Below are 25827 nucleotides of genomic sequence, written 5' to 3' on the forward strand. Positions count from 1 at the left end.
ATGACGAAAAGTTGAATATCTCCCCCATGCAACCAGGGGGAATTCCCCTTTACTTATTGAACTTACTGTAAGAGTTCTCGGTCAGCGCCTCACTGGCATTCTATATCCCAGTCCCATGGGATATACTGTATAGGTCCCATGCATGGATTCTTTACTGCTCTGCCTGCCTGTGGTCATACAGATGAAGGCACTATGGGGAGTGCAGCTGTCTAAGAATATAAGCAGTCAATCACGTGGAATTTGCAGTAAAGGTATAATACTTTTGCTGTTTTGCTGTACATATGTAACTATTTCATTTTATTTTATTTTTACTCTGAATGCTCTTTCTTGCACTCATTATTCTATCCCTTTGTTTGTAGTGCTTGTTTTGTAGTTTGAATGTTATGCTGTCTATATGCTGCTGCATTGTCTGTAAGGAAGCCAAACAAAAATAAGTTTTACTCTTATGTACCTGTACACAAGATGTAACAATAAAGTACAACCTTGAACCTGTTGATGATATGCATCTCCAGTATGCAATCTTTGATTATTAACAACCGCAGCAGCCAGTAAGCTACGTTCCTGTTGTTCACTGCAGGTGAAATTAGAGAAAAAAGTGAAATGAGAAAGATTAATAATAGATTTTTGTGAATCTTGATAGGAATGATCTATAGGCTGTCCTACTTTTTTGGGTGCAGGGTTATAAGGTCACATTCAGGGTCACGTCAAAGTTACATAGGCCTATTATCGATCATACATAAGAGATGTTGTTTGGGTGCAGGCATGGGTTTATAAACTTCAGGTATATTTTTGTTTTGAGAAACACAATATATTACCTGTGAACAATGTGTTTATTAAATCCATTTGATATATTCTTCATTCCGACAATTTAATACATTTTATATTTCACCCAGAAGATGGCAGTATAGAATACATTCTCTAGTGTGACTGTTCTCAAAGTGCATGGACTAGACTAGAGAACCAAATGGACTTTTTTTTGTCCAGGAGATGGAAGTCTAGGACTGAACAGAATGGCAACAGGGAATGTCAGATATGATTGAAAAACATTTTTGTGGGGGTGGGTTGATAAGTGTGATGGAGGAATTTTGATGGAAATTTTTTGATGTGAGTAAAGCAGTTATTCTCAAACATTTCATCATTTCATGTCAAGCTTAAAATGTTTCACTGTTTTTCACTTTAAAAAAAAAAATCAGATCTACAAGCTCAGTGAGCTTGGTGGAACCCCCTCAAGGACTCCTCCTGAGGATCATCGTTGAGCAGATGCTGATCTCTTGAGAGAGAGGAAACAATAGAGAATCTTTCCAAACAAAATATGAGTCCTCTCCTCCTTTTTACCCCAGACCCTCCCCTCCCCCCCGCCCCATTCTTGACTTTTTCAGAGTTTTGGCAGCCGTCCAACTAAACAATTAGCCAGCAGCCTGCTCCAGTGCATGAGAACCCTGGCCCCTGCTATCTCATTAATGACTATTCTCTCTCTCTCTCTCTCTCTCTGTCTCTCTCTCTCTCTCTCTCTCGGGCAGCACCTCTGCACAGCTGGCCCCAGAGAAAGGCTGCCAAGTTTATTTTCTCCCCGGTGGTCCCTCTGGGGCCTTGTGACTCCGTCCATAGCCACATGCCATTGATGAATTGGGTGAGGGTCCTCAAGGAAACGTTGCTTACTATAATACGTCTTCAGCAATGAGCATATATAGTTCTATTTGAATGTCTATATGGCCTCCTATTTATGGTTATACGTGACGTATACGTCGGTCTTTGCCACATCTGTTGTTTGGGTTTACCTGCATGCACTTCATGTGCACTACATGCAGACTGGGTGCAGTGGTGGAAAGTAACTAAGTACATTTACTTAAGTACTGTATACTTAAGTACAATTTACTGAGGTATTTGTACTTTACTTGAGACAGTATTTCCAATTTCCAATACTTTTACATGTACTCCACTACATCTCAGAGGCAAATATTTGTACTTTTACTCCACATTCATTTGAAAACTTTAGTTACTATAGTTACTTTGATTATTATTAGCCTAACAAATCATTAGTCAATTCAGCCCTATATTAGTACTCACTATGCAGAATGTCCGTGTGTCGCATCGCGACGCATATGGCTATTTTCAAATGGCCAAAAGGTATATAGGCTATTTACCTCTACTTTTAGTACTTTAAGTACATTTCGATTCCAATACTTTTATACTTTTCCTCAAGTACATTAAAGAATTCCGGACTTTTACTTGTAACGGAGTATCGTTCTAAATTGCAGTATCGATACTTTTACTTAAGTACAAAATGTGAGTAGCCTGTATACTTTTTGCCACCACTGGCTGGGTGTGACACTTGATGTGTGCATGTTTGATGCTGAGATCAAATTGAGAGCAATATGCATTCATATTAAACCAGGCCCTAAAATAAAATAATACAATAAAAAAGGGATTAGGTGCACATCTTGTGTGTGATTGTGCACGCACTAAATATTATTGAAATAGGGTAGTCTAAATAAAATTAAAAATGTACTTAAATAAGTGAATAGCCTATATAACATCTAAATAAACTATAGGCCACTATAAGGCCAGGGTGTGTACTAGGCTACTAGGCACCTGTTTGATGCAAATTGCAGGTCCCAAAATGACCTGTTCAGATACAGAACTCAGTATCCATTGCATCGTGCAATGGTCCTTCAGATTAGGAAAGCCTGGCATGCCCAGTGGAATTGTACGGATAAATTACAGGCTATTGGTAGGTCTCTGCAAGAAAGTAGGCTACTTTATAGGCCTATAGGCTATATAAAATAGACTAAAACAGGGATCTTATTAAATCTAACAGTGTGTGTGGGTGTGTGTGTGTGTGTGTGAGAGAGAGAGAGAGAGAGAGAGAGAGAGTTGAGAGAGAGAACTTGAGTCATATACGCCTCCTCTCTCGCCAGCGGACACTGCATAAATAACTGTCGGCAGAATGTAAACACAGCGGTCATAACCCGCTGAATTAAACAACGTGTCTGGGGCGGGATTAAGCACAGTGTGGACATTTACCACTTTCAAAATGTCTGACCTCAAACAACAAACCTCTTGCATGTGTAACATACCTTCGCAATTACAATATAAATGTATTAAATGGGCAAAGAAACTAAAGTTCATTATAAGACAAACCCTCTGTTATTTTGGCCTTAATGACAAACAGCCTCCACGATCGAGGACTTTCAAAAGCACCTAAATCATCCCTGATTGCAGCAATTTGTTTATCTGGTGGTAACGGCGTCCACTGTTGACTTTAAGAGATTAAGAAAACAAATAGCGCAACACTTATCTGTGCACTGACACTCTTTGTAGCCGCACGAGTCTTTGCCGTAGGACATTTTGAAGGGATGGTGTGATAAGAGAGGTTAACCAGGTCAAAGAACTGGCCCACACTCACTGCAGCAAAGAAAGAAACGAGTCAAATGAAAAGGCATTCTTTAGTCCTGGACGCAGAGTAAAAAAAATGTAGCCAATATATTTTTATATACATGTAATCTACTTGAGCCTTTGACAGGACACTTGAATATTTCATGTGCACTTAAGTTCCAATGTCATCATCATGTAGCCTCAAAACAGGCCCATTCGTGTGGAGGAGGAAAAAAAACATAGGTCTAATAGCACTTCTGAAGGGTATAAAACAAACTAAAAGCACACATGTTATCTTTGAACCAGCAAAGACAGTTAAGTGGCACAGGAAAGACATTTAAATAAAACATATAATCTTTACAGGAACGCACGAAAGAGTGCACGCGCTCGCTCGGTTATTCCCACTCGAGAAGTCTGTGGAGGACGAGATGAGAACGTGTTGGCATTTCTGTCCATCGATCGTCATCTGAAACTATACAACCAAAAGTCTGTGGAAAAGTGTTGTCCTTCTGCAACAGGTGGGTTAGGAACCTGGGCTAGGAGGCGGTTGTTCCACATAGCCTCGTACTGTTCAGAGGTGTCCGTTCCCTGGGTTAGGAGGCGGTTGTTCCACATAGCCTCGTACTGTTCCCTGGGCTAGGAGATGGTTGTTCCACATAGCCTCGTACTGTTCAGCATCTCCTTCAAATCGGTCTCGGGCTTCCCAGCAACCATGAAAGGCCACGTCTAAAGAAAAAACACATGCTTTACTTACAAACAATTCAATGACACGAAATCTCATTTTTAGCAGGGGACCGGGCCATGCAATGCAATGGCCTGAATACATATACAATTTAGGCATTTAGCAGACGCTCTTAATCCAGAGCGACTTACATTAAGCAAGAACAAAAATGATGGCAATACTTCATACATAAAAAGTAGTTATCATGAAACATGCGTAAGCTAAGAACCTAACAAATATAACACATTTAAACCATATTTCTATAGAGCTATAGAGCTGTTCCAGCTCATATCTTAATGCTTACCGGTAATTCAATTCTATTTGAAAACAAATCACTAGTGAACTGGAATGTTGCATATTTTGAGCAGGCTTGGGCTGGCCAACAAATAGGCCTATATCTATATGTATAGCCTAATAGGTTATATATGCTTTTACGTCATAAGTTCTTCAGAACTGAGGAAATTATTTGTTTTCCCCACCTCTCCCTGCAAGCACCTGCATGCTCTGAGCCCAATTCCATAGATTTCAGATTTGTATTGAAGGGATAGAAGCATTATTCACTCCTCCGTGCAGGACTCTGACTCATGCAGCCCATGGTTCATGATATAAATACAGTGGTTTTCAACCAGTGGTCCGGGGACCACCAGTGGTCCTTGAGGGGGTTCCATGGTCTCCCAGCTAAATGATGGAGAGTTGCATGGTAACCAAATGGACCCTTATTAGATCTTTAACTCTTGAGAGCGTAAAAATTAAAAATGGATGGGTCCATTTGGTTTCATTTTTATGCTGTCAAGAGTTAAATTATTGTTAAACATCTGCATTAGTTAATTTACAAGAAGTCTACACAATTATAGATAATGTAGAAGAATTGTTATTTTGATCGTTATGCCTGTTATCTCTCTCCTAATGGTACCAACATCAATACAGCATGGAATGTGAACAAAATCTTATCCAACGACAACAAAATATTCAATGTTTTGGGTCGGAGAGGCTAAATGTAATCAAATGGTGGTCCGTGGCTCAAATGCCGAATAAATAATCGGCCTTGATATGAAAAAGGGTTGAAATAAAACCATGGGGTCACTGATAAATAAATAATCTTACCAGGTTGACGGGGTGTATAAATCCATTCTCGTACTTGTCGTTGGCCAGTATCTGCCTGAGGTGCTGGATGTAGCTGGAGGCCAGGCGCAGGGTGTCCAGCTTGGACAGCTTGGTGTCCGCGGGGACCCAGGGCAGCGTGGTCTTCAGCCGGGTGAAGGCTTTGGACAGGACGCGCATCCTCGCCCTCTCCCGCGCGTTGGCCGCGTTCCTCTGCACCTGCTTGCCTCCTCCTCCTCCTTCGCCGTCCAGGTCCGACCCTTTGCGGGACGCGGCGCTCCTCTTCTTCTTCTTCTTGTTCTTCCCCGCCGCGCTCCGCTCCGGAGCGGAGCCTCCGAGTCCTCCTCCTCCATCCTCGCTCTCCTCCTGGTCGGTGCTCTCCGTGTTCGAGAAGATCCCGTCCAACAACAGCTCGTCGTCGACGTCACTGAGGGATCCGGTGGACATGTCTGATGTGGACTCACTGGACGCCTCGGTCACGGTGGACCGGCTTCAAAACATGGGAGCAACTAACGGTGTGAGTTATAGGCAAACACACACAGACACACACACTGCACACAGACACACACACTGCACACAGACACACACACACAGAGAGACGCGGCAGCTATCTGGAAGCACGCGTTGCAAGGAACTGACTTTTTATGTTCATGACCGCCGGGGTCCGGTCCGGGGGCGTTACCACAAGCTGGGAGGAGGACTACTGGGATTCTAAAAAAAAAAAAGTGCTATTCAAAAATAAATTAATAAATAAAGGAGAAGGGGGGGGGGGGGGGAGTTTAGTAGGCATATATTTGTTTAAGAGTGACCAGTGACCAGTGACCAACAAAATAGTGTCAGGTGAAATAATAATAGGCTAATTAAAATTGACCTATATAGCGGTTAAAATGCATTGGCCTACAATGTTAGGCCTTTTCTCAAATAGCCTATAAGTCGTGCGTAAACGACAAAAAAGTTTAGTGCTGGTCCTCGATTTTCACTCTTTGAGAATTCAAAGTCTAAAAGTCTAAAATAGGCTGAAAGAAGATTAATTGTAACACTTAGAAAAACAATATGTTACAGAGCTGTTTTCGATTGAGCAGATTGTTATTTTAATTCGATGGTCTTAATTGTTATTTATGCCACTTCGATTGACACAGGCTTATTGAAAAAACTATAGGCTATATTATTCGCTTTAATTAAGAATTTGGGCCTTGCCTTCATGCCCACTATTAGGGCCTACTGTAGGCTAGGCCTACTACTGATATTGCTATTATTATTATTATTATTATTATTATTATTATTATTATTATTATTATTATTATTATTATTATTATTATTATTATTATTGTATATATACTTTCAAATTAGCCTATTATTAATTTTAGACCATTGTTTGTTATTTTAGGTCTTCTTAGGCCTTTTGAGTTTTGACTGAAAAACGTTACATTCCGTATAGCTCGCAGCTATAAGGCTAAAAGGCCTAAAGTTTCTAATTGACTATAGCCTAATCATGCTATATTACTTTCAACACCGGCGGCCAGTTAATGACATGGGATAAAAAACGCAAAGACGGGGGTCGCGTCAGGTCTCAAATGGCGCTGCTGGCGCCTCGGTCCCTGCAGATGTAACAGACACCGGTCCGGGGACCCCCGGGGACCCCCAGAACCGCTGTTTGTCCTTCCACGTCATTCCACACCGATGCTCAGCGCAGCGCACATGTAGGCCCTATCTCTCTCACTGCAAGCCCAAACAACACGCATGGAGCAGGCTTTAAGTGGAGGGGGCTTAGGGTGTTAGAAGGGGGGGAAAAGATGGATGATGCTTGCCTGTCACGTGCAAGAGGGGAGTTAATTAATCTAATTGTCTCTGCTCTTGAAACATATTGATTGATTGAAGTATTTATTAACATTCTGCAGAATTACAGTATAGCACAACTCAATACAAGAACTGCATGAAGCATTACACTTGTTTACAAGAGGGTCCGTTCCGTTTTCAATTCATCATAACATTTAGAGACTTACGAACTTATAGCCAAAAACAGGAAATCATCATAAGAGAGGATACAGTGAGGGCAAAAAGGGGTGGGTGGGGGATTCAGATTTTGTTTTGTCACTTGCATTGCTTTGCTTGATTATCATTAGTGTATAGACCTATATTATAATAACAGAGATAGTGTGAATAGCCTACCTGCCAGGAGCCCAAAATTGTTAATTCATTTAACTCTGAAGAATGTACAACATTCAACAATATTTGGTTACATAATTATACTGCACAGTTAAAAATGGTTAAATGAACAGATAAATACATTTTACATCAAGCAGCTATATAGAGAGTGTGAATTCATCACTCTCTCTCTGTGTGTGCATGTGTGTGTGCGTGTGTGTGTGCGTGCGTGTGTGTGTGCGTGCGTGCGTGCGTGCGTGCGTGTGTGCGTGTGCGTGCGTGCGTGCGTGTGCGTGCGTGCGCGCGCGTGCGTGCGTGTGGTGGTAGTGACCCTCCAGATGTATGGGCCTATATGTCACTGTTGCAGAACAACCCACGTGTCTGTGAGGATAAGTCGTGCGTCTCCAGAGGGCTGCCCTCTGCCTGCCTGCATGCTTCCTTCCGCTGTCTTTGTGCATGCAGCTAAACAGCCTCCAGTGCTCATCACATTTACTGCATGATTAATATGTTTAAATTAATATGTATATGTGACCAGGAACACCATTATTTTGTGCCAGAGACCTCCGTATACATTCAAAATTTCTCAAATTATTTTTGAGGGGCGCCAGCCCCTCCTATACACAGGTTTAATGTTTGTCTTTAGTTCAATGTTTGTTTTGTAAACGCCATTGACAATGAAGGGTCATAATGTAACTCATTACGACGCCATTGTCTCTTTATTGTTAATGGCATTTAATGTTTGTGTTGGCACCGTACACCGTGTAGGCTATACATCACCATTATACATCACCTAATCAATCAATGAGTTAGACTTTAATATATTAACGCCCCTCACTTCACACGGGTGTGATTTTTTAGACTAGAAATAGCATTGTGAGCTTATAGATCTGCTATTTTCAAATAGCTATACTGTAAAGTGGTTGAAATGATTTTGCTAGCCTGGGCCGGCTTAGCGCAGCGGTCCAGGCACCGTGGCTGGTAATCCATCCATGACATTGTGTCGTGGGTTTGAGTCCCGATCCCAACAAACTTTACTTTGTGTCTTCCCCCCATCTCTCTCCCCGTAAGGCAAAAAGCCCCAAAAATTATAATAACAATATATTAACTAATTTTGCATGGGACCCCCTTCAAGGAACACTGGGGGTCCCCAGACCCCAGTTTGAGAAGCCCTGATCTATTATCACCACCATTATTTAAACCAAGTCAGCTATATATGATATCATATATAAACCACCCACATAACTGTGCTTATCTATTCTCATATAGTTCTATAGTTTCAAAGGGAGTTCAAAATGAAAAGTTTAAGTACGAGGTGTGGTTGGAGAGAGAGAGAGAGAGAGAGAGAGAGAGAGAGAGAGGGAGAGAGAGAGAGAGAGAGAGAGAGAGAGAGAGAGAGAGAGAGAGAGAGAGAGTCAAAAAACAGAGAAACAGAGATATAGGTGAAGAAATGGAGTGGAGTTTGGAGGGGAGTGAGGGAGGGGTCATAATCTCCTGGGTGGGCATGAAATCAAAGCACTTAGTGGAGAAGAATAATAGAGCCTGTTAGATTGATGATCACCTCATGAGATACATGGATATTCACCAGGGAGAGAGAGAGAGAGAGAGATTAAAATAGTGCATGCAGTCTATGCTGGCTGATACTGATAAAACACATGTGATGTGATGCCATTTAAAAAAAATGTCTTTACTCATCGTTACCCAAACAAAGACACACATGATCGTCACGCAAATAATCCTCATGTTTGACTGCATCATGTGTGCTTCGAGTGTGCATGTTTGCCAGGGTTAACTACAGTTAACCCAGCATCTTAGCCCGGGGCTCCAGACCATATAGACCAATTATCCCTATTTTGGACCCAATTTCAGAATCAACTTTATTGTCAAGTAAAAACTGACAATAATTCGTTTTTGTGCATAGTTCCCACCATGTAATTTCTTTTCCAAGATTACAATAATTATGAAAGCGGGAGGCACAAGGAGATCATGGCATGCAGGACAGAAGAAAGTTTGTGCGCTTTTATACCACAAAAAGTAAAGGGTTTCAGCTCGGAGCTTGTTTCACAAACAGCACAGCTGTTGGGTTTACAGGCTGTATACATATATATATATATATATATATATATATATATAGCCGCAGTGTACTGTGCATTATACATACCCATTTTCAGAATGTGTCCTATATGTTTGAGGGGCGCTAGCCCCTCCTATCTTCAGCTATAGTGTAGATTCTTGATCTTATACACAAACATTAAATGCCATTGACAATGAATGGGGCGCCATAAGAGCGCCCCTCACTTCACACAGATGTGATTTTCTATTTGTATTCTAAAAAGCCCCCAAAATAGCAAAAACATGCAGGCAATCTTCAAGCTTATAATACTGAGCTCAATTGTAGATCGGCTAAGTTTTGCTATTGGTCATATTGTGACAAAGTAGTGCTGCAGTGTTTTGTGCAATTGTTCAGCAACGAATAGGAAACATTTCCAGTGACTCTTTCCCAGTGACTCAGACCCCCCCCCCCCCCCCCAGTGACATGGAGGAACAGGTGGATATGAGTGAGGGGGAACAGGGGGAACGGGGGGGGAATGGGGGGGATTGTGAGCGACTGAAGGAGGGACCGTCCAGACAGTTATGGAGGGACACACTGCTAATTAGCCGGTTTGGGGTGAGAGGTCATGCCGGTCATGTGATGTCACCAGGAAGAGACGGGTTCCAGATGTTTTTAGCACGGCCACCGAGGGGGACACCCAATGCCCTGGCCGGGGTCATTACCATACCATACACTCATTATCATCTCTCTCTCTCTCTCTCTCTCTCTCTCTCTCTCTCTCCGTCCGTCCGTCCGTCCATCTGTCCGTCCGTCCGTCCATCTGTCCGTCCGACTGACACACACACACACACACACACACACACACACACACACACACACACACACACACACACACACACACACACACACACACACACACACACACACACACACACACAGAAGAACAGCTGCATGCCTGTGTTGAGACAAATATTTTGAGATACATAAGGACGGGTTGGTTTGTAAAGTATATATGAGAAGAATGCCCACAATCTGAACCAAGTCAGTTATTGGAATGACATTGGAGTGTTAAATTTATACATTTAGCCAATAGAGTGATCATTAAGCCCCACGTCACAATGGCCTATTGTCCCATGCGGAGCACACCTTTCTTAGTTCTGGCTTGGCCAGGGACGGATTCACCCCCACGAGGGAGGGCCCCTGGGCCGGTCATTTGTGCAGGGCCCCCATAGCGCGCATGTGCGCGACATGTTCATGTTTTTATCATCTTTTTGAACTAAATTTAACAAAATCAATGGCCCATGAAGCTAGGGCCCCAGGAGCCCAAACCTATAGTACCGCGCGGTCCAATTTCCTCTAATTTGTCCCTGGGCTTGGTAGGTTGAAGCAGCTATCTCTCTCTCTCTGCCTCACATACAGTCACAGACTGCTTTGTGGTTGAAGCAGCTCTCTCTCTGCCTCACACACAGTCACAGGCTGCTTTGTGGTTGAAGCAGCTCTCTCTCTCTGCCTCACACACAGTCACAGACTGCTTTGTGGTTGAAGCAGCTCTCTCTCTGCCTCACACACAGTCACAGACTGCTTTGTGGTTGAAGCAGCTCTCTCTCTGCCTCACACACAGTCACAGACTGCTTTGCTTTGTGACGATACATGAGAATAAGAACAAAACACTCGCAAAACACAGTAACATCAACATTAGCTGCAGGATGAGAAGGTGAAAAGGACACCACAGAAATAACTTGTTAGGGAGGTTGCATGAAGTGCAAAGAAGCCGCGGTGGGAGTGCACAGTCAGTCAAATACAATGTACAAATGTAGCCAAATGGACGGTCCGTTTGGACCGTTTGTGAGTTTACAAACGGGAAATGAACACTGAATATCTTAGCTGTGTGAGAGCCAAGTGGGGAGAAACAAGAAAAAGAAAACGGATGATGGATATTCTGGGCAATAATAGAGAATGATGTGGTTAAAGGGAGTGGAGATGTTTCGTTTTCACAAGATCATAAACCTTTGAAGTCCAATGACAGCGACATCCGGTGTGAGGCAATGTCCATGAACATAACTAATATGTTCTGTCATATTACAGGTTAATGACATGGAAGCCTTGTCCTCACAGTTTGAGGGAGCTGGAGAGGGTCACTATAATGTGTCTGCGTGTGTGTGTGTGTGTGTGTGTGTGTGTGTGTGTGTGTGTGTGTGTGTGTGTGTGTGTGTGTGTCTGTGCGTGCGTGCGTGCGTGCGTGCGTGCGTGCGTGCGTGCGTGCGTGCGTGCGTGTGCATGCTCGAGGGGGCTTTGTAAATGCTCCCTTGGGATTGGCTGTATATGGCGCTCTCTCGTCCATGAACACCACAAGGACCAATCAGAGCAGAGTGATGATACAGATTGACTATACTACCTGTATTTGAAACATGTTTTAATTTTTAAGCCAGTATTGAACGCAAGTCTTTATGATTCAATTTATGCTTTGAAAGATGCAGCAGCATGACTTCATGGCTGGTTTTATCTTGGGCTTCAGCATCTTGGCCTTGATAGCATTAGTCCAATAATTAAATGGCAGAGGTTGGAATAAATTACTTTATTTTGTTTCTCAACTGATTCTGACAGTTCATTAGGGGCTCCATTTTTGTTCGATCTTTCTAAATACACATGGAGCCCTTAAACACCACTATCGACTTCCCAAATGTATGTGACCAAAATAGCAATTTAGGGGAAAGCGTGCCAACACGCCCATGACCACAACTCTAGGCGCAAATACTGGTGTCGGCAAAATAGATAGCGGGTGACGCTGGACCAAAATACCATTAAAGGACCACTTCGCCACTATTCAACCTAGTCTGTGTGTTTTTAATCATTAGCATATATGCTAAAATGCGCCCGTTTATTATCATTGGTGTTCTGTAGCTCCGTGGGCGCACTTCCAAAGCTGTCCACCATGTACGTATTTGTCCAAAAATGACGTAGGTGGTGGACACTCGGTAGGCTTTCAGAAACTACAGGGACAATGGACAGGTAGGCTTGCCGTAGCTAGCCTAGCCGCGAAGGACACCCCTGTCTACACAACAACAAACGAAAACAACGAGTCAGTATGGCTGCTCCAGGGGATTTTTCCCTTACACATAATGGCAGAATCTGCGTTAGGGTCGTTATATGAACCAGAAATATACGGAGGAAGAAATGCAGTGACGGGGACAAGAGCAGCTGCTAGTTGCTGCATTTGGATGTGTGGACTGTTGCCTGCTGGAGCGACCTAGCTAGTAGCTTTCCCTGGTCCAGTGCGTCGCACATGCAAACCTTTCTGCCCAGGAAAAGTTTTTTTCTGCCCAGATAGTGTTTGTTGACTGTGTTACTGGGAACCTGCGTTCAGGATGCCTAAATAAACTGGAAGTTGCAACCGAAGCCCGATGGACGAAGAGGGACATTCAGATTGAAGTAAGTGTTCAATGTATTTACAGCTTATTTGTGTACGTGTGTGTCGCCACACCGTATTGTTTACATAAAGTGTCAGAGGCTAGGCACGGCTTCAGCCTACAACTTTTCGGTCCAAACATATTCTATTCGTTCAACTATTCATTAATTCAATTCAAAACTGTATGGCATGCCATCTGAAGCAATGTTAGCCATGGGCTCGTATGTTTCAGGGCTAGCAATGTAAACATTCAAGTGTTATACCTGTGTCCATTAGGTCAGCCCAGATGGGTACAGAAGGCTGATGAAGCTGAAGATGTCTTTGATGGACTGATGGTGAGCCATACATACTCAACTCAAACTTTATACATAAAGCACATTACTGTATTTGCTGTATTTTGTTTGACCCTATTTTGTTTGACCCCCTAGAAAACTAGATGACACGTCTCAAGGGCATATCATTTTCAATAAAGGTTCATATATTTATATATGCTTTTACAAAGACCAGTCAGTGGTCAACCAAAGTCCTGTAAAATGTAGTAAATATACTGTCATTTATACTATAGGCCTACTGTGTCTCACACAGACGGTTTCACACTGTAGTATTGAATTGTATCTGTAAATCACACTAGATGACGGTGAATTGACTTTTAACCTTTTGTAATATCTCAAAAGAAAAAAAAAAGATCATTACTGCATCAAAAGTAATCAACAAACTATAAAACTGATGACAACATTGTACAAATTACACAAGCAAAGTTCCTTGCACTGAATAATAATAAAACTATTTGTATCGCACCTTTCATGACATGCAGCTCAAAGTGCTTTACAGAGCAATGGTGAAAAAAAAAACGCAAGGCATAAAACATTGAAATGGCAGTAATGCAATAGTGAGGACATGAATAAATCTAAAAGCAAGAGTGTATTTAAAATGTCTAGAGACTGCCTGTCAAAGGTACAGTGGGAGTTTGTTCCACGCCGTGTCGCCGTCGGCCCGTAGAAGCTGAAAACTGCTTCACTGTGTTTTTTTGTTGCCATTTGTTAGGCACATCGAGCAAGCCAGCTGTGAGGACCTGAGGGGGTGGTTTGGGACATATCTAGGCAGGCAGTCATGTAGGTCGGAAGGTCACAGATGCAGACCAATAATTGTAAAATCAATCCTAAAAACAACCGGAAGCCAATGCCGTGACACTCTTAGTTTTAGTTAAAACTCTGGCTGCCGCAAGTTGTAATCTGTCAGTAGTTTTCTTTGGCAGTCCAGAATAAAGTGCATTGCAGTAATCAAGCCCAGAAAAAACAACGGCGTGGATCAGTGTTTTTGCATCATCTAATGACTGACAGGCTCTGATTCATACAATATTTGTAAAGGTGAAAAAGGCAATCTTGGTAACATGATTGTGTGAATTAAAATTCAATTCAGAATAATGACCCCCAAGTTATTTACTGTACTGTTACTTTCTACAGTCAGGTTGCCAAGTCTGCTTATTATTATGATTGATATGTGATACTCAGTTGTAGCCTACCTACTAATTTGATCAGTAAAGAAACATACTGTACATAGCCTACACACTCAATCGTCCATTCCAGTAATCCTTGAGTGCTTTCACCATTACTGACTCTACGTCTTCTCTCACCACAGCATGTGCGTCTGCTCCTGTCCTGTCTCGGCCAGAAGCAGCTCCAGTGATGTGTCATCATGCAGAAAGCCTGAAAAACCACCTGCCTCAGTGACCTCTGACTATAGAACATCTAGTTTGTTAGTTTCCAGTTCAACCATAGACCCCTGTTTTTATATATATCTGTAGATTTATGTAAATCAGTACTATTAAAAGATAGTTGATTTGATGACAAGTTTGTTTTATTTTATCTCATGTAGGCGTATGGTATTTATACATTTTGACCAATTCCTAATACTCATTCACATCTGAATGCAAACAAGACCACAATGGAAATAAGTGAATGTGTTTTATTGTACTGTAACATAAGGTTTAAAAAACAAGGCCACACAGGCAAAGTCTGTCCTCTACTCAGATTACAAAAATCAGAATCCCAGAAGAAAAAGTATCAATATTGCTATATAGAAATACTCTGTTACAAGTAAAAGTCCAGAATTTAAAATGTACTTCAGTAAAAGCACGACAATATTGGTAAAGGCTTAGGAGTAGAGTAGTACATTGATTTATCAATCCAGATTGTGTACAACAGCAACATACAAAGTAAATTGTATCTATATAATATACTGTATACTTCATGGGAGTTCCTTGAAAGCCACTTCTTCATCTCTTGAGTCGAAGACAGCCACCGAGACCTCAGCTCCTGCATCAAATAAAGTATTATGCAATTATGGGCCTATCTGACCAATCATGAGACAATATGGTAAACAATATAAGGTTTTTCATTTTTGCAAATGTATACAAGCTCGCAGCACGGCACCAAGTGACGCACTGAGCTTGTATATCTGCTATTTTTGAATAGCCAATGCTAATACAGATGCTTTCCCGGTTGTAAATGCTTTTATGTTTGGTTTGTAGTTTGAAGCTTGATATGGAAAAATGTAGCTCTGGTCCATAGCCTTCTGCAGGGCTATGGACCAGAGCTAGGAAAAATGGTGGTGTTTATGTGGAGGGTGTTCCAGTTACAAACAGCAAAAAAGGTCTTTAGCTGTAAGCATCAGAGACACTCGGCATGTCAAATTCATTTATAGACATCACAACAACAACCACGTGTAACAACAACCATGTATTTTGAAAGGAAATGCATGTGGTCGTAGCTTTAGTTTATTACGACATACCTCTGTTCTGCTTCGATGATGATGATCCGGTCAATTATTCCATTAGATTGCGGTCGAACTGGAAGATATCTGCGGTGGTGAAATGTTCACTGCACACCCAAAGTGGTCCGAGTACAGTACAGAGTAAAGCTGGATGATTGCATCTGTATTTTCGTCATAACGAGTTCTAAAAACAAAGCCAGCCAGTGGCATCTCGAGTCCGACGCACGTTCGAACTCACTACTATTACCGCTACTTACTTACTACCAGAGACTAGGCTACTAACTACTATACCACCACTACTGCTGTTACTATTACTACCCCTAAATATTAGCTATTATTACTTCTATCGCTTGCAACTCCAAACAACAACACGAGAAACTTTCAGCTTCCTGGGTGCCTGGGGCTGCCTGTCTGTCTGTCGCGCAATGCACTGTGGGTAATGTAGGAAATGAGCGCACCGTTCCTCGGCTCGTTACATGAGCCGTTGTCAGCCACTATATCGCCAAATGAAAATATTTATATTTTTTTTCATGACCGGATATCATACTAAAGCATGACAAATGCCATGTTATAGTGGCGAACTGATCCTTTAAGGGACAGAGCAAGCTCCTATACTCGTAATTTTCGGGCAGCGGCTGAATTGCGTTGCGGGAAACGGTGGCGACAAAAATGGAGCCCTATAGGTCTACTAGCCAGAATAAAACATCTACCCTAATCTGCTCACTGCAAATACCCTAAATTTGCCTTAATCCAAGATGCCACCATTGACAACCTATTATAAGGCAATCTTTTCTAAATTTCATTATGCTTTAAGTCAGGGGTTCTCAACGTTTTTGGCCGGGGACCCCCGAAAATGCTTTGGCAACGTCTCGGGACCCCCGCCCCGCCCCCTCCCGACCCCCAATATAAATTGACTGCTACAATAACCTTAAACCATTTTGGGCGGGAACCCCTTTTGGTGTTTTAAGCATTGTTATAATTTAGCTATTTAAAAATAGCAGATCTACAAGCTCATAGCGCGCCACCGAGTGGCGCGCTACGAGCTTGTAGGTCTGCTATTTTTGAAAAATCGTGAAAATATTTTTTTTTTCTTTTTTTTTTTTAAAATAATTTGGGGACCCCCTAAAATAATTTGGCGACCCCCCGAGGGGTCGCGACCCACGGGTTGAGAACCCCTGCTTTAAGTAGCATGTGACGTGTCAAACATGGGTTTTTCGTGATTCTGAATCCATTCCAAGCATTAGTTTTGCACAAAAAACTCTCCTTGGGCTAAAAACGGCCTATAGCCGTCATCACGGATGTGATGAGGTCATCACATTTTGGGGACTTTTGGGTAAGTGTTTTTCAAGTGAAATTGAAGTGAAACTGGGAACAGAAGAGGACAGTAAGAGCCTCATACGCTGTAAAGAATATTGATTTGTAACTCTTAGAGCAGTGGTGGAAAGTACCAAGAATATTTACACCAGTCCAGATATCTTTGTAAACTTTATTTATTTACTTTATTTGGCAACACTTTATACTTCAACTGGACTACATCCCATGAGGCAAATATTGTAAGTTACTTTGCAGACTTAGATTATGATTTACTAAACGTATACATTCCATTATACTATTGAGACAGTATATTAATATTGTATATACTTAGTATAAAGTAATATTGAGATAGGTTAAACTACACTATATTGTAATAAGGTGTGACATTAAAGTGATATAATAGAAGCAGCCATAGCTGAATAATAATGTAATATGTCAAAAGAAAAACTACATTATCAGGGAGAAAAAAACAGTAAGAAAAGGCTATAGGACCAAGGAATAAAATCAATAAAACAGTGAATAGGTACAGTAGGTGATGACAACATGTGAAATGGGCCATTCTGCATTATGAATACTTTTAAGTTTGGTACTATAAGCAGTAAGTACTTTACTCAAGTAAAATGTTGAATGCAGGAATCTCTCTCTCTCTCTCTCTCTCTCTCTCTCTCTCTCCTCTCTCTCTCTCTCTCTCTCTCTCTCTCTCTCTCTCTCTCTCTCTCTCTCTCTCTCTCTCTCTCTCTCTCTCTCTCCTCTCTCTCTCTCTCTCTCTCTCTCTCTCTCTCTCTCTCTCTCTCTCTCTCTCTCTCTCTCATGGAGGCTGTCTCAGTGCTCAGTCAACACTGCTTCTCGGAACTAAGAGAGATGTGACACAGCTGCTTTTGCATCGTGTGTGTGTGTGTGTGTGTGTGTGTGTGTGTGCGTGTGTGTGCGTGTGTGTGTGCGTGTGCGTGTGTGTGTGTGTGCGTGTGCGTGTGTGTGTGTGTGTGCGTGTGCGTGTGCGTGTGCGTGTGTGTGTGTGTGTGTGTGTGTTTTATACATGACACAAGTTCTTTCATACCCCGCCCCCTAACACATGAAAGTATATCCCTGTTACAACCTCTGCTCGAACTTGTGACTTGAGCAGAATTACAGCTCCGTTTCTCTGTGTGTGTGTGTGTGTGTGTGTGTGTGTGTGTGTGTGTGTGTGTGTGTGCGTGTGTGTGTGTGTGTGTGCGTGTGTGTGTGTGTGTGTGTGTGTGTGTGTGCGTGTGTGTGTGTGTGTGTGTGCGTGCGCCCGCAAAAACATTCATAAGTGGAGGAAATGTAATAATATAACAATAGCTCAGATGATAGCACTTTTCTAATTGTACCCAAAGTCGATTTACATAAATTAAAAGGAAAATCCCAAAAGAATAAAAAGCTATAGATTAAAAAGATGAAAGGCTATAAGCGTGGGTCAGTTCCCCATAGAACCCCAAGCCACGCCCCTGATGATGATGCACAACATTCGTCAGACCAAAAGGTCGTTTCAGACGGGCAGCGACCGACGCAGCTAGTAATTCATTTTCAACGAGAGGCCTGCGTTTTATTTGTACGCACGGTTGAGGTTGACGGCCGAGCCACACAGCTTTTCAGCGTGCGTTTGCGCGTATACGCACACACACGCACTTATAGATCCAGTCCTGTTTTAAAGTACGCGCTCGGTGCAGTTCGGGCCGTGTGAGGGGCGACAACGCAAGCATACTTACGTGGGCGCGGTTCCCTGAAATTGTCGTGTGCTATTGTTTCGTGCACACACGCCTGCCGTGACTGACGCCCCCGCGACACCTGGATTGTGTTGAACTTTTTTTTACGCTTGCGTTGTCGCGCCCCCTCATGAGCAGACCTGGAGCAGACCTGTCGTTGATCCATGCAGGCGACAAAACATCTGCGTCACACGCTGCTGCATGCCCATCTGAAAGGACCTTAACGTGAGGATGTGAGTGTGTGAGGACTCTCTCTGTAGCAGTGACTGAACAGAGGTCAGGATGTGAGTGTGTGAGGACTCTCTCTGTAGTGACTGAACAGTGAGAATGTGAGGACTCTCTCTGTAGCAGTGAGTGACTGACTGGGACACAGAGGTCTGCTCTCTGTCACTGTGATTGAGACTACAGTTTATAAACAGAGAGGACTCTGCTCAGTTAACTAGCACACGCACGTTTTAAGACCCTCCATAGTAGAACAGTTCTGTTTATGTGTGTGTGTGTGTGTGTGTGTGTGTGTGTGTGTGTGTGTGTGTGTGTGTGTGTGTGTGTGTGTGTGTGTGTGTGTGTGTGTGTGTGTGTGTGTGTGTGTGTTGTTTCTCTACAGGCCAGAGCACTCCTCCACCGTACCACACTACTTCACCCCCCATCCTCCATCTCCTCTTCCCCCCACCCTCTTCTTGCCCCCCCCCCCCCCCCCCCTCCTCACCCCACCCTCCTCTTGCCCCCTTCCCCCTCCCCTCTCCCCTCCTTCATCCCTGCCCCCATGATGTGATCCTTCCAAAGCCTCATCGCCTCCACTCTGTGTTGTTGCATCTTGCACAGCGAAGCCAAAACAAAAAGGAGTCAAAACACAGAAGCAAAATGGCCTGCCAAGGAGCCAAGAAACATCCGGGACTTAACCACTTAAATCCTATAATATACTTCGTCCTAATTGTTTCTATAGTGATACATTATGGTCACACAAATGATCATCATGGAGTTATAGGAGACTATTTCAATATTCAGAATCTGGACCTGAAATTAGAGTTGAAATCAACAACACTGATTTGAGGAGAAAAATCAATTGATATGTTTTGTTGTGTCTAAAAATAATCTTCACCAATAACAGCAAAATGTTTGCGAAAGGTTTTTGATAGAATGAAAATGATCTATGTGAATCCCCCGCCAAAAGAAAAACAAACAAACAAACAAACAGGAAGGATCCTTTACAGCTTTTCTGTTCACTATGAAGAGCTGGAGAGACTGTGAGTCCTGTTCACTATGAAGAGCTGTAGAGACTGTGAGTCCTGTTCACTATGAAGAGCTGGAGAGACTGTGAGTCCTGTTCACTATGAAGAGCTGTAGAGACTGTGAGTCCTGTTCACTATGAAGAGCTGTAGAGACTGTGAGTCCTGTTCACTATGAAGAGCTGTAGAGACTGTGAGTCCTGCGTGTTATTGAACAAACACTGTAGCAGTGCGAAAAATTCCTTCATCCCAAATGCCATTAAGGCACTAAATGATACCATGTCTCACTAGATTTGTTGTTGTCTCCACCAGGCCGAAGGCATGGGGAGAGAGTATGTTTTGCACTCCGTCCGTCCGTCCGTGTGTCCGTGTGTCCGTGTGTCCGTCCGTCCGTGTGTCCGTGTGTCCGTCCGTCTGTGAACAGCTAATCTCCGGCACCGTTAACCCGGTCGATGCCAAATTTTGCACACACACTCCCTGGATGCCAACGATGAACCTCTGCCCTTTCCAGAATGGCCTGTTATAGCGCCACCAGGAGGCCGCTTTGTGCAAAACAAGTTTTTGGACAGTACACCTACATATTTTGTCCAAACATCACACAAATTGGTACACAGTCTCTCTAGAGCCATTCAACAAAACGGGTCTTTCAGATTTCTCAGACTCCATCCTGATTGGCTAAGATTGGCTTCCAAAGTTTGCAGGAGTGCTCGGTTTCAAACAAAAAACTGCAAATCATGAACACATCATGTGATTTCCGTGAAATTGTGCACGCACATTCCCACTAGGCAGAGGAAGAAATGCCCCATGAACATTTTCAACTCAGCCTCATGGTGGCGCTATACCTGGCCGAAAAGTGTTTTTACCTCTAACTGCACGGATCTGTGAATAACTTTGTATGCCTACTCCCTAGAGGCCAAGGAAAAACCTTTGCCTGGAATTTTTCACATCTGCTCTTTATAGCGCCACCAGGAGGCCGACATATGTAAAACACATTTTCTAATATTACTCCTTCAGATTGTATCCAAATTTCACGCAAATCGGTACACATGCTCTCCATAGTCATGTGATCAAGACGGGTTTGTTTGATTTCTCATAATCCACCCTCATTGGCTACGATTGGCTCCTAAACTTTTCAGGAGTAGCCCGCTTTGTACCCGTTTTGTACAAATCGCCACAACTACTCAACGCAGCGTCCGATTGTGGTGAAACTGTGCATGCATATTCCCACTAGGCTTTGGAAGAAATGCCACTTGACCGTTTTCAAATCTGCCTCATGGTGGCGCTACAACAGGCCAAGCCGCGACACACACACACACACACACACACACACACACACACACACACACACACACACACACACACACACACACACACACACACACACAGAAGGGCACTTTTTCTAGTTTTTCCAATGTATTTGCCTCTGTTGTCCTGCACTTTTTTGGCATGAAAAAATGATTGTGTAAGTGTTGTTGCTGTTGTTGTAACTGTTTGTTTTTTACTGTTGTTGAGACCGAAGACAAATTTTCCACACGTGGACAATAAATGAAACTAACTAACTAACATTGGCATTGGAATATAGAGCTCTTCAACATTTATTTAACAAAAAGATAAATCACTGCATAACCTTTAAATGAGCATCAGTGGCGGCTCCAGACAGTGTTCTGGAAGGGAGCTTGACTGTTAATCCCATTAGTCCCATTAGTCTTGACTGTTAGTCCCATTTCCCGCCAGGATTAATTCATCTATTTATCGTGCATTGCCAAGGTTTTATCGAGTGCATCCCTTATTTTGAAGAGCCAAATATCCGTACCCGGATGTTACAATGACAAAATGCTGTGTGTGGTGTCTTGACCGGTTGTTGTTCTCTCGGTCGGTGGTGAAAAAACCCGACCGCGAGTATCACAGCGCCTGCTGTCGGCCGTTGAAAAACCTTGTTTTCACCAGAAACGACATTCATTGCACCGATTTGGAGATACAGGCCTTTGAAAGCAGCACATAGAGTGCAAGTGGATGCGCGCGCATCTTCAAAATGGCCGCGGCCACTGTCCCACTTTGACTGTTATGCTAACGAGAGACAGCTACCCATGCGATCCGATCAAAACATGGATTAAAGAACATAAACCCTAGGAAAACGTAGGATACGGTTCTGGCGGGCTCCGTGTTAACGGAGGTGCTATGTTCCGTGCACACTTTTTTCGTGTTTTTTCCCCTTAAAAACAGCTCAACCAATCGTGTCCTGTGGTTGGTTGAGCATTTCTTGGGGGTGCTACGGGGCAGAGTAATCTAGTAAGAGAGTGGCGACACGCTTTGATCTCGCCGCAAAGCGGGGTGCTGTGGGCTATAGTTCCAAACATTGGAACTATATCCCATTGAGATAGAATGAACACTTCCGCATTCCATTGTTACAATGGGAGTCAACGCTAGTGTCGCCTGCACTCTCTTACTACATTACTCTGCTACAGGGGTGCTGTGGGCTTCTTTGGAGGTGCTAAAGCCCCTCCAAGTCCCCCCCCCCCCCTAGCGCCGCCCATGATGAGCATGGACTTACAGTGTATATAATATACTGTACATTCTTACTGATCAAAGGAAGACGTGACACACTGAACCGAGGGTTCGCTGTATACAAGTGGAGCTCTTCTGTGTCGTTGGGATAGCACTCACACCTCATTAGAGGAGTGACAGGTGTCCTAATTAGAGGCGTGACAGTGGCCTGTCGCCGACGCTCTTCACACCTGATCCGTCAGGGACTTGTTAACATGGAGGCTGACGACGGAGGCGCTGATAAATGATGTGCTCAGATTATGCGCTATCTGATGTCCTTCCATCTTATTACCGGTACTCAAGGGAAACAGCAGGTGTGTGTGTGTGCGTGCGCGTGTGCGTGTGCGTGCGTGTGTGTGTGTCTGTCTGGCTGTACTGCCTTTCCATCACACATAATATTGCAATGAATAAACGTGTTGCATCATTTCTTTACTTATTTTTTGAAGGATGATCTCACGACTCCATCGTATCAGCTGTGATGTCTGTGCTCTGGTTAGCTCATATTAGACACACGCACGCACGCACGCACGCACGCACGCACGCACACACGCACACACACACACACACACACACACACACACACACACACACACACACACACACAGTCACACACACACAGTCACACACACAGATTATCTATAACTTTGTATGGCAGCATTCGGTAGTAATTAGCTCATGGTGTAGAGGGAGACATGTAGATAAAGCGCTATCAGACTCCAGGAAGGAGAGATAGGAGGAGGGGTCCCTGAAGACGCCCCCCCATGCACACAATCAGACTGGACGACTGGGTGCGTGCGTGTGTGTGTTCACGCACGCGTGCGTGCATGCGTGTTTGCATTCACATATTCCTGTGCATGTGCATGTGTGTGTGTGTTTAGTATCAACTCCACTGCTCTTGTCTTCCATGTACAAACTCCAGGCTCCAGGGCTGATACACCCACAGTATCCGACGTGGATAAGGCCTCCAGAGCTGCTGATAGCCAGGGACGTGTTGAGCGGCCCCAGCGCAGGAAAGCGCCTGCCTTTCGAGGGGGGGAAGACAGAAGACATACCACCCCCCGCCCCCCCGTCCCCCCATCCCCCTACCGTCTCCCAACAGGGACGTGTTGATCGGCCCCAGCGCAGGAAAGCGCCTGCCTTTCGAGGGGGGGAAGACAGAAGACATACCACCCCCCGTCCCCCCGTCCCCCTACCGTCTCCCAACAGGGACGTGTTGAGCGGCCCCAGCGCAGGAAAGCGTCTGCCTTTCGAGGGGGGGAAGACAGAAGACATACCACCCCCCGTCCCCCCGTCCCCCTACCGTCTCCCTACCGTCTCCCAACAGGGACGTGTTGATCGGCCCCAGCGCAGGAAAGCGCCTGCCTTTCGAGGGGGGGAAGACAGAAGACATACCACCCCCCGTCCCCCCGTCCCCCTACCGTCCCCCTACCGTCTCCCTACCGTCTCCCAACAGGGACGTGTTGAGCGGCCCCAGCGCAGGAAAGCGCCTGCCTTTCGAGGGGGGGAAGACAGAAGACATACCACCCCCCGTCCCCCCCCCCGTCCCCCCGTCCCCCTACCGTCTCCCTACCGTCTCCCAACAGGGACGTGTTGATCGGCCCCAGCGCAGGAAAGCGCCTGCCTTTCGAGGGGGGGAAGACAGAAGACATACCACCACCCGTCCCCCCGTCCCCCCGTCCCCCTACCGTCTCCCAACAGGGACGTGCACACATAGATATCCAAGGGGGCTTCAGCCCCTGCCCTTTTACCCGTCTGTAAAACAACTGCCCTCCTCTCCTTTCCATGCCATACCGGAAGGCAGCATTCAGGAGAATTGTTTTTTATTCCGAAGTCTCCTGAACCAATTGTGTTTTCGAAATCCATGCCATATTATACACCGCATCTCCAGTAGATAAAGAGTGCAGGGTTGCGCCCCGAAAATAGCAGATCTACAAGCTCTCAACGCGTCGCAGCGCGACGCGTTGTGAGCTTGTAGATCTGCTATTTTCGCTCTTTTTGGGCCAAAAGTGCCCTCTTATGGGATTTCAGTCAGCCCCATGCCTCTCTAACACCCTCTGCACGTCTCTGCCTGTCTCCCAACGCCTTCCAGGATCCTGGGGGAACCGTTAGCCCCCGCGCGGCCCAGGGCAGAGGAGGCTCCTCCAGGGCTACTTCAGTGCCGGTGACTCCCCCTCATGTTCTGGAAGGAAGGAGGGCCGGCTACGGAGCGGGCCAGAGGCTAAAAGGGAGGGAACCAGTACAAACATTGCACATTTTGGCGTGTACTGTATATGCGCCGGTCGGTGCACGCAGAATATGCAACCCAGTCGGCGCTGTCTGACACGCACGCACGCTGCACGTACACACGTACGCATGTACTGTACGCACATACACTCACATTATATATGCACAGGGTCAGGCCAATATACACAACAAAGGCCTCCTTATGAGCTTTTAATATAAATATGAGAGGCCCTCCCCTTTATTTGTATTTCAAGAGAAAGAAGACACATGGGGAAACAATGAGTATACAGGACGAGGAATGTACTGAAGAATGATGTTAAAAATATTATTATTATTATTACCCTTCACATCGTCAGTGATAAATGTTGGATAAAAACTTTTCTTTAGGGATGCAGTGTGTCAACTTCATTAATAGTATCTTCCCTTTATAATAACACCCAATTTCTGATGTGTGTGTGCAAACTGCGTGCGTGCGTGCGTGCGTGCGTGTGTGCGTGCGTGCGTGGGTGCGTGCGTGTGTTTGCGTGTGTGTGCGTGTGTGTGCGTGTGTGTGTGTGTGTGTTTTCTGTCATCAGACCTAACCATAATGCTACCGGAAGAAACAGGAGATGACTTTGAGCTGAGATGTCAATGGTGATAAAGGTCTCTCACATGCACACGCACGCACGCACGCACGCACGCACGCACGCACTCACGCACGCACGCACGCACACACTCACGCACGCACGCACGCGCACACGCACAGAAACAAACAAACACTACAGATATCATGTATAGTCACACACAAGACCACAAATTGACTAATCTCAAGGGATCCAAAAGATCCCCTGAACCCCAGGTCCTAGGGCAGGAAGCAAGACAAGTGTGTGTGTGTGTGTGTGTGTGCGTGCGTGCGTGCGCGTGCGTGCGTGCAGAGACCCAAGCTCCGGTGTTGTTAAAAGACAAGTCAGGCTTGTTAGAAGGCAGACACAACACCACCTTACCCCTCCACTAATTAGACACAGATGGATGCTAATCTCCTATCTAAACCCAAGCTCTTGTTTGATTAAATGACTATGTAATCATAGAAGATAATGCTTATGGAGCGCTAAATGCGTATTGCTTAGGTCATTATATTAATGATAATTATATAATGACAACCTAAAAACACACATGAGCTCATGTTTGGGTATATTTCTTGTTAATCTGTCTCGGGCCATGCCGGTTCACATGAAGAGCCTTAAGGA

At 44.3% G+C, this 25827-nt stretch overlaps 1 protein-coding gene and 1 long non-coding RNA gene across 2 annotated transcripts; one reads left to right on the forward strand and one right to left on the reverse strand.

The window, feature by feature from the left end:
- Nucleotides 1–3819: 3819 nt before the first annotated feature.
- Nucleotides 3820–5644, reverse strand: tcf21 (transcription factor 21; the record flags this gene model as incomplete). The annotated part of the gene is made up of 2 exons (XM_079525793.1): nucleotides 3820–4101; nucleotides 5201–5644. The coding sequence occupies 2 exons, from the start codon at nucleotides 5642–5644 to the stop codon at nucleotides 4012–4014; spliced, it is 534 nt and encodes a 177-aa protein (XP_079381919.1). The 3' UTR covers nucleotides 3820–4011.
- Nucleotides 5645–12191: 6547 nt separating this feature from the next.
- Nucleotides 12192–14636, forward strand: LOC306941383. Its single transcript, XR_013792132.1, has 3 exons — nucleotides 12192–12821; nucleotides 13075–13133; nucleotides 14437–14636. It is a non-coding gene; the product is annotated as an uncharacterized lncRNA (long non-coding RNA).
- Nucleotides 14637–25827: the final 11191 nt, after the last annotated feature.

The sequence above is a fragment of the Electrona antarctica genome, assembly GCF_951216825.1.
Source record: "Electrona antarctica genome assembly, chromosome: 17".
Taxonomy (NCBI): domain Eukaryota; kingdom Metazoa; phylum Chordata; class Actinopteri; order Myctophiformes; family Myctophidae; genus Electrona; species Electrona antarctica.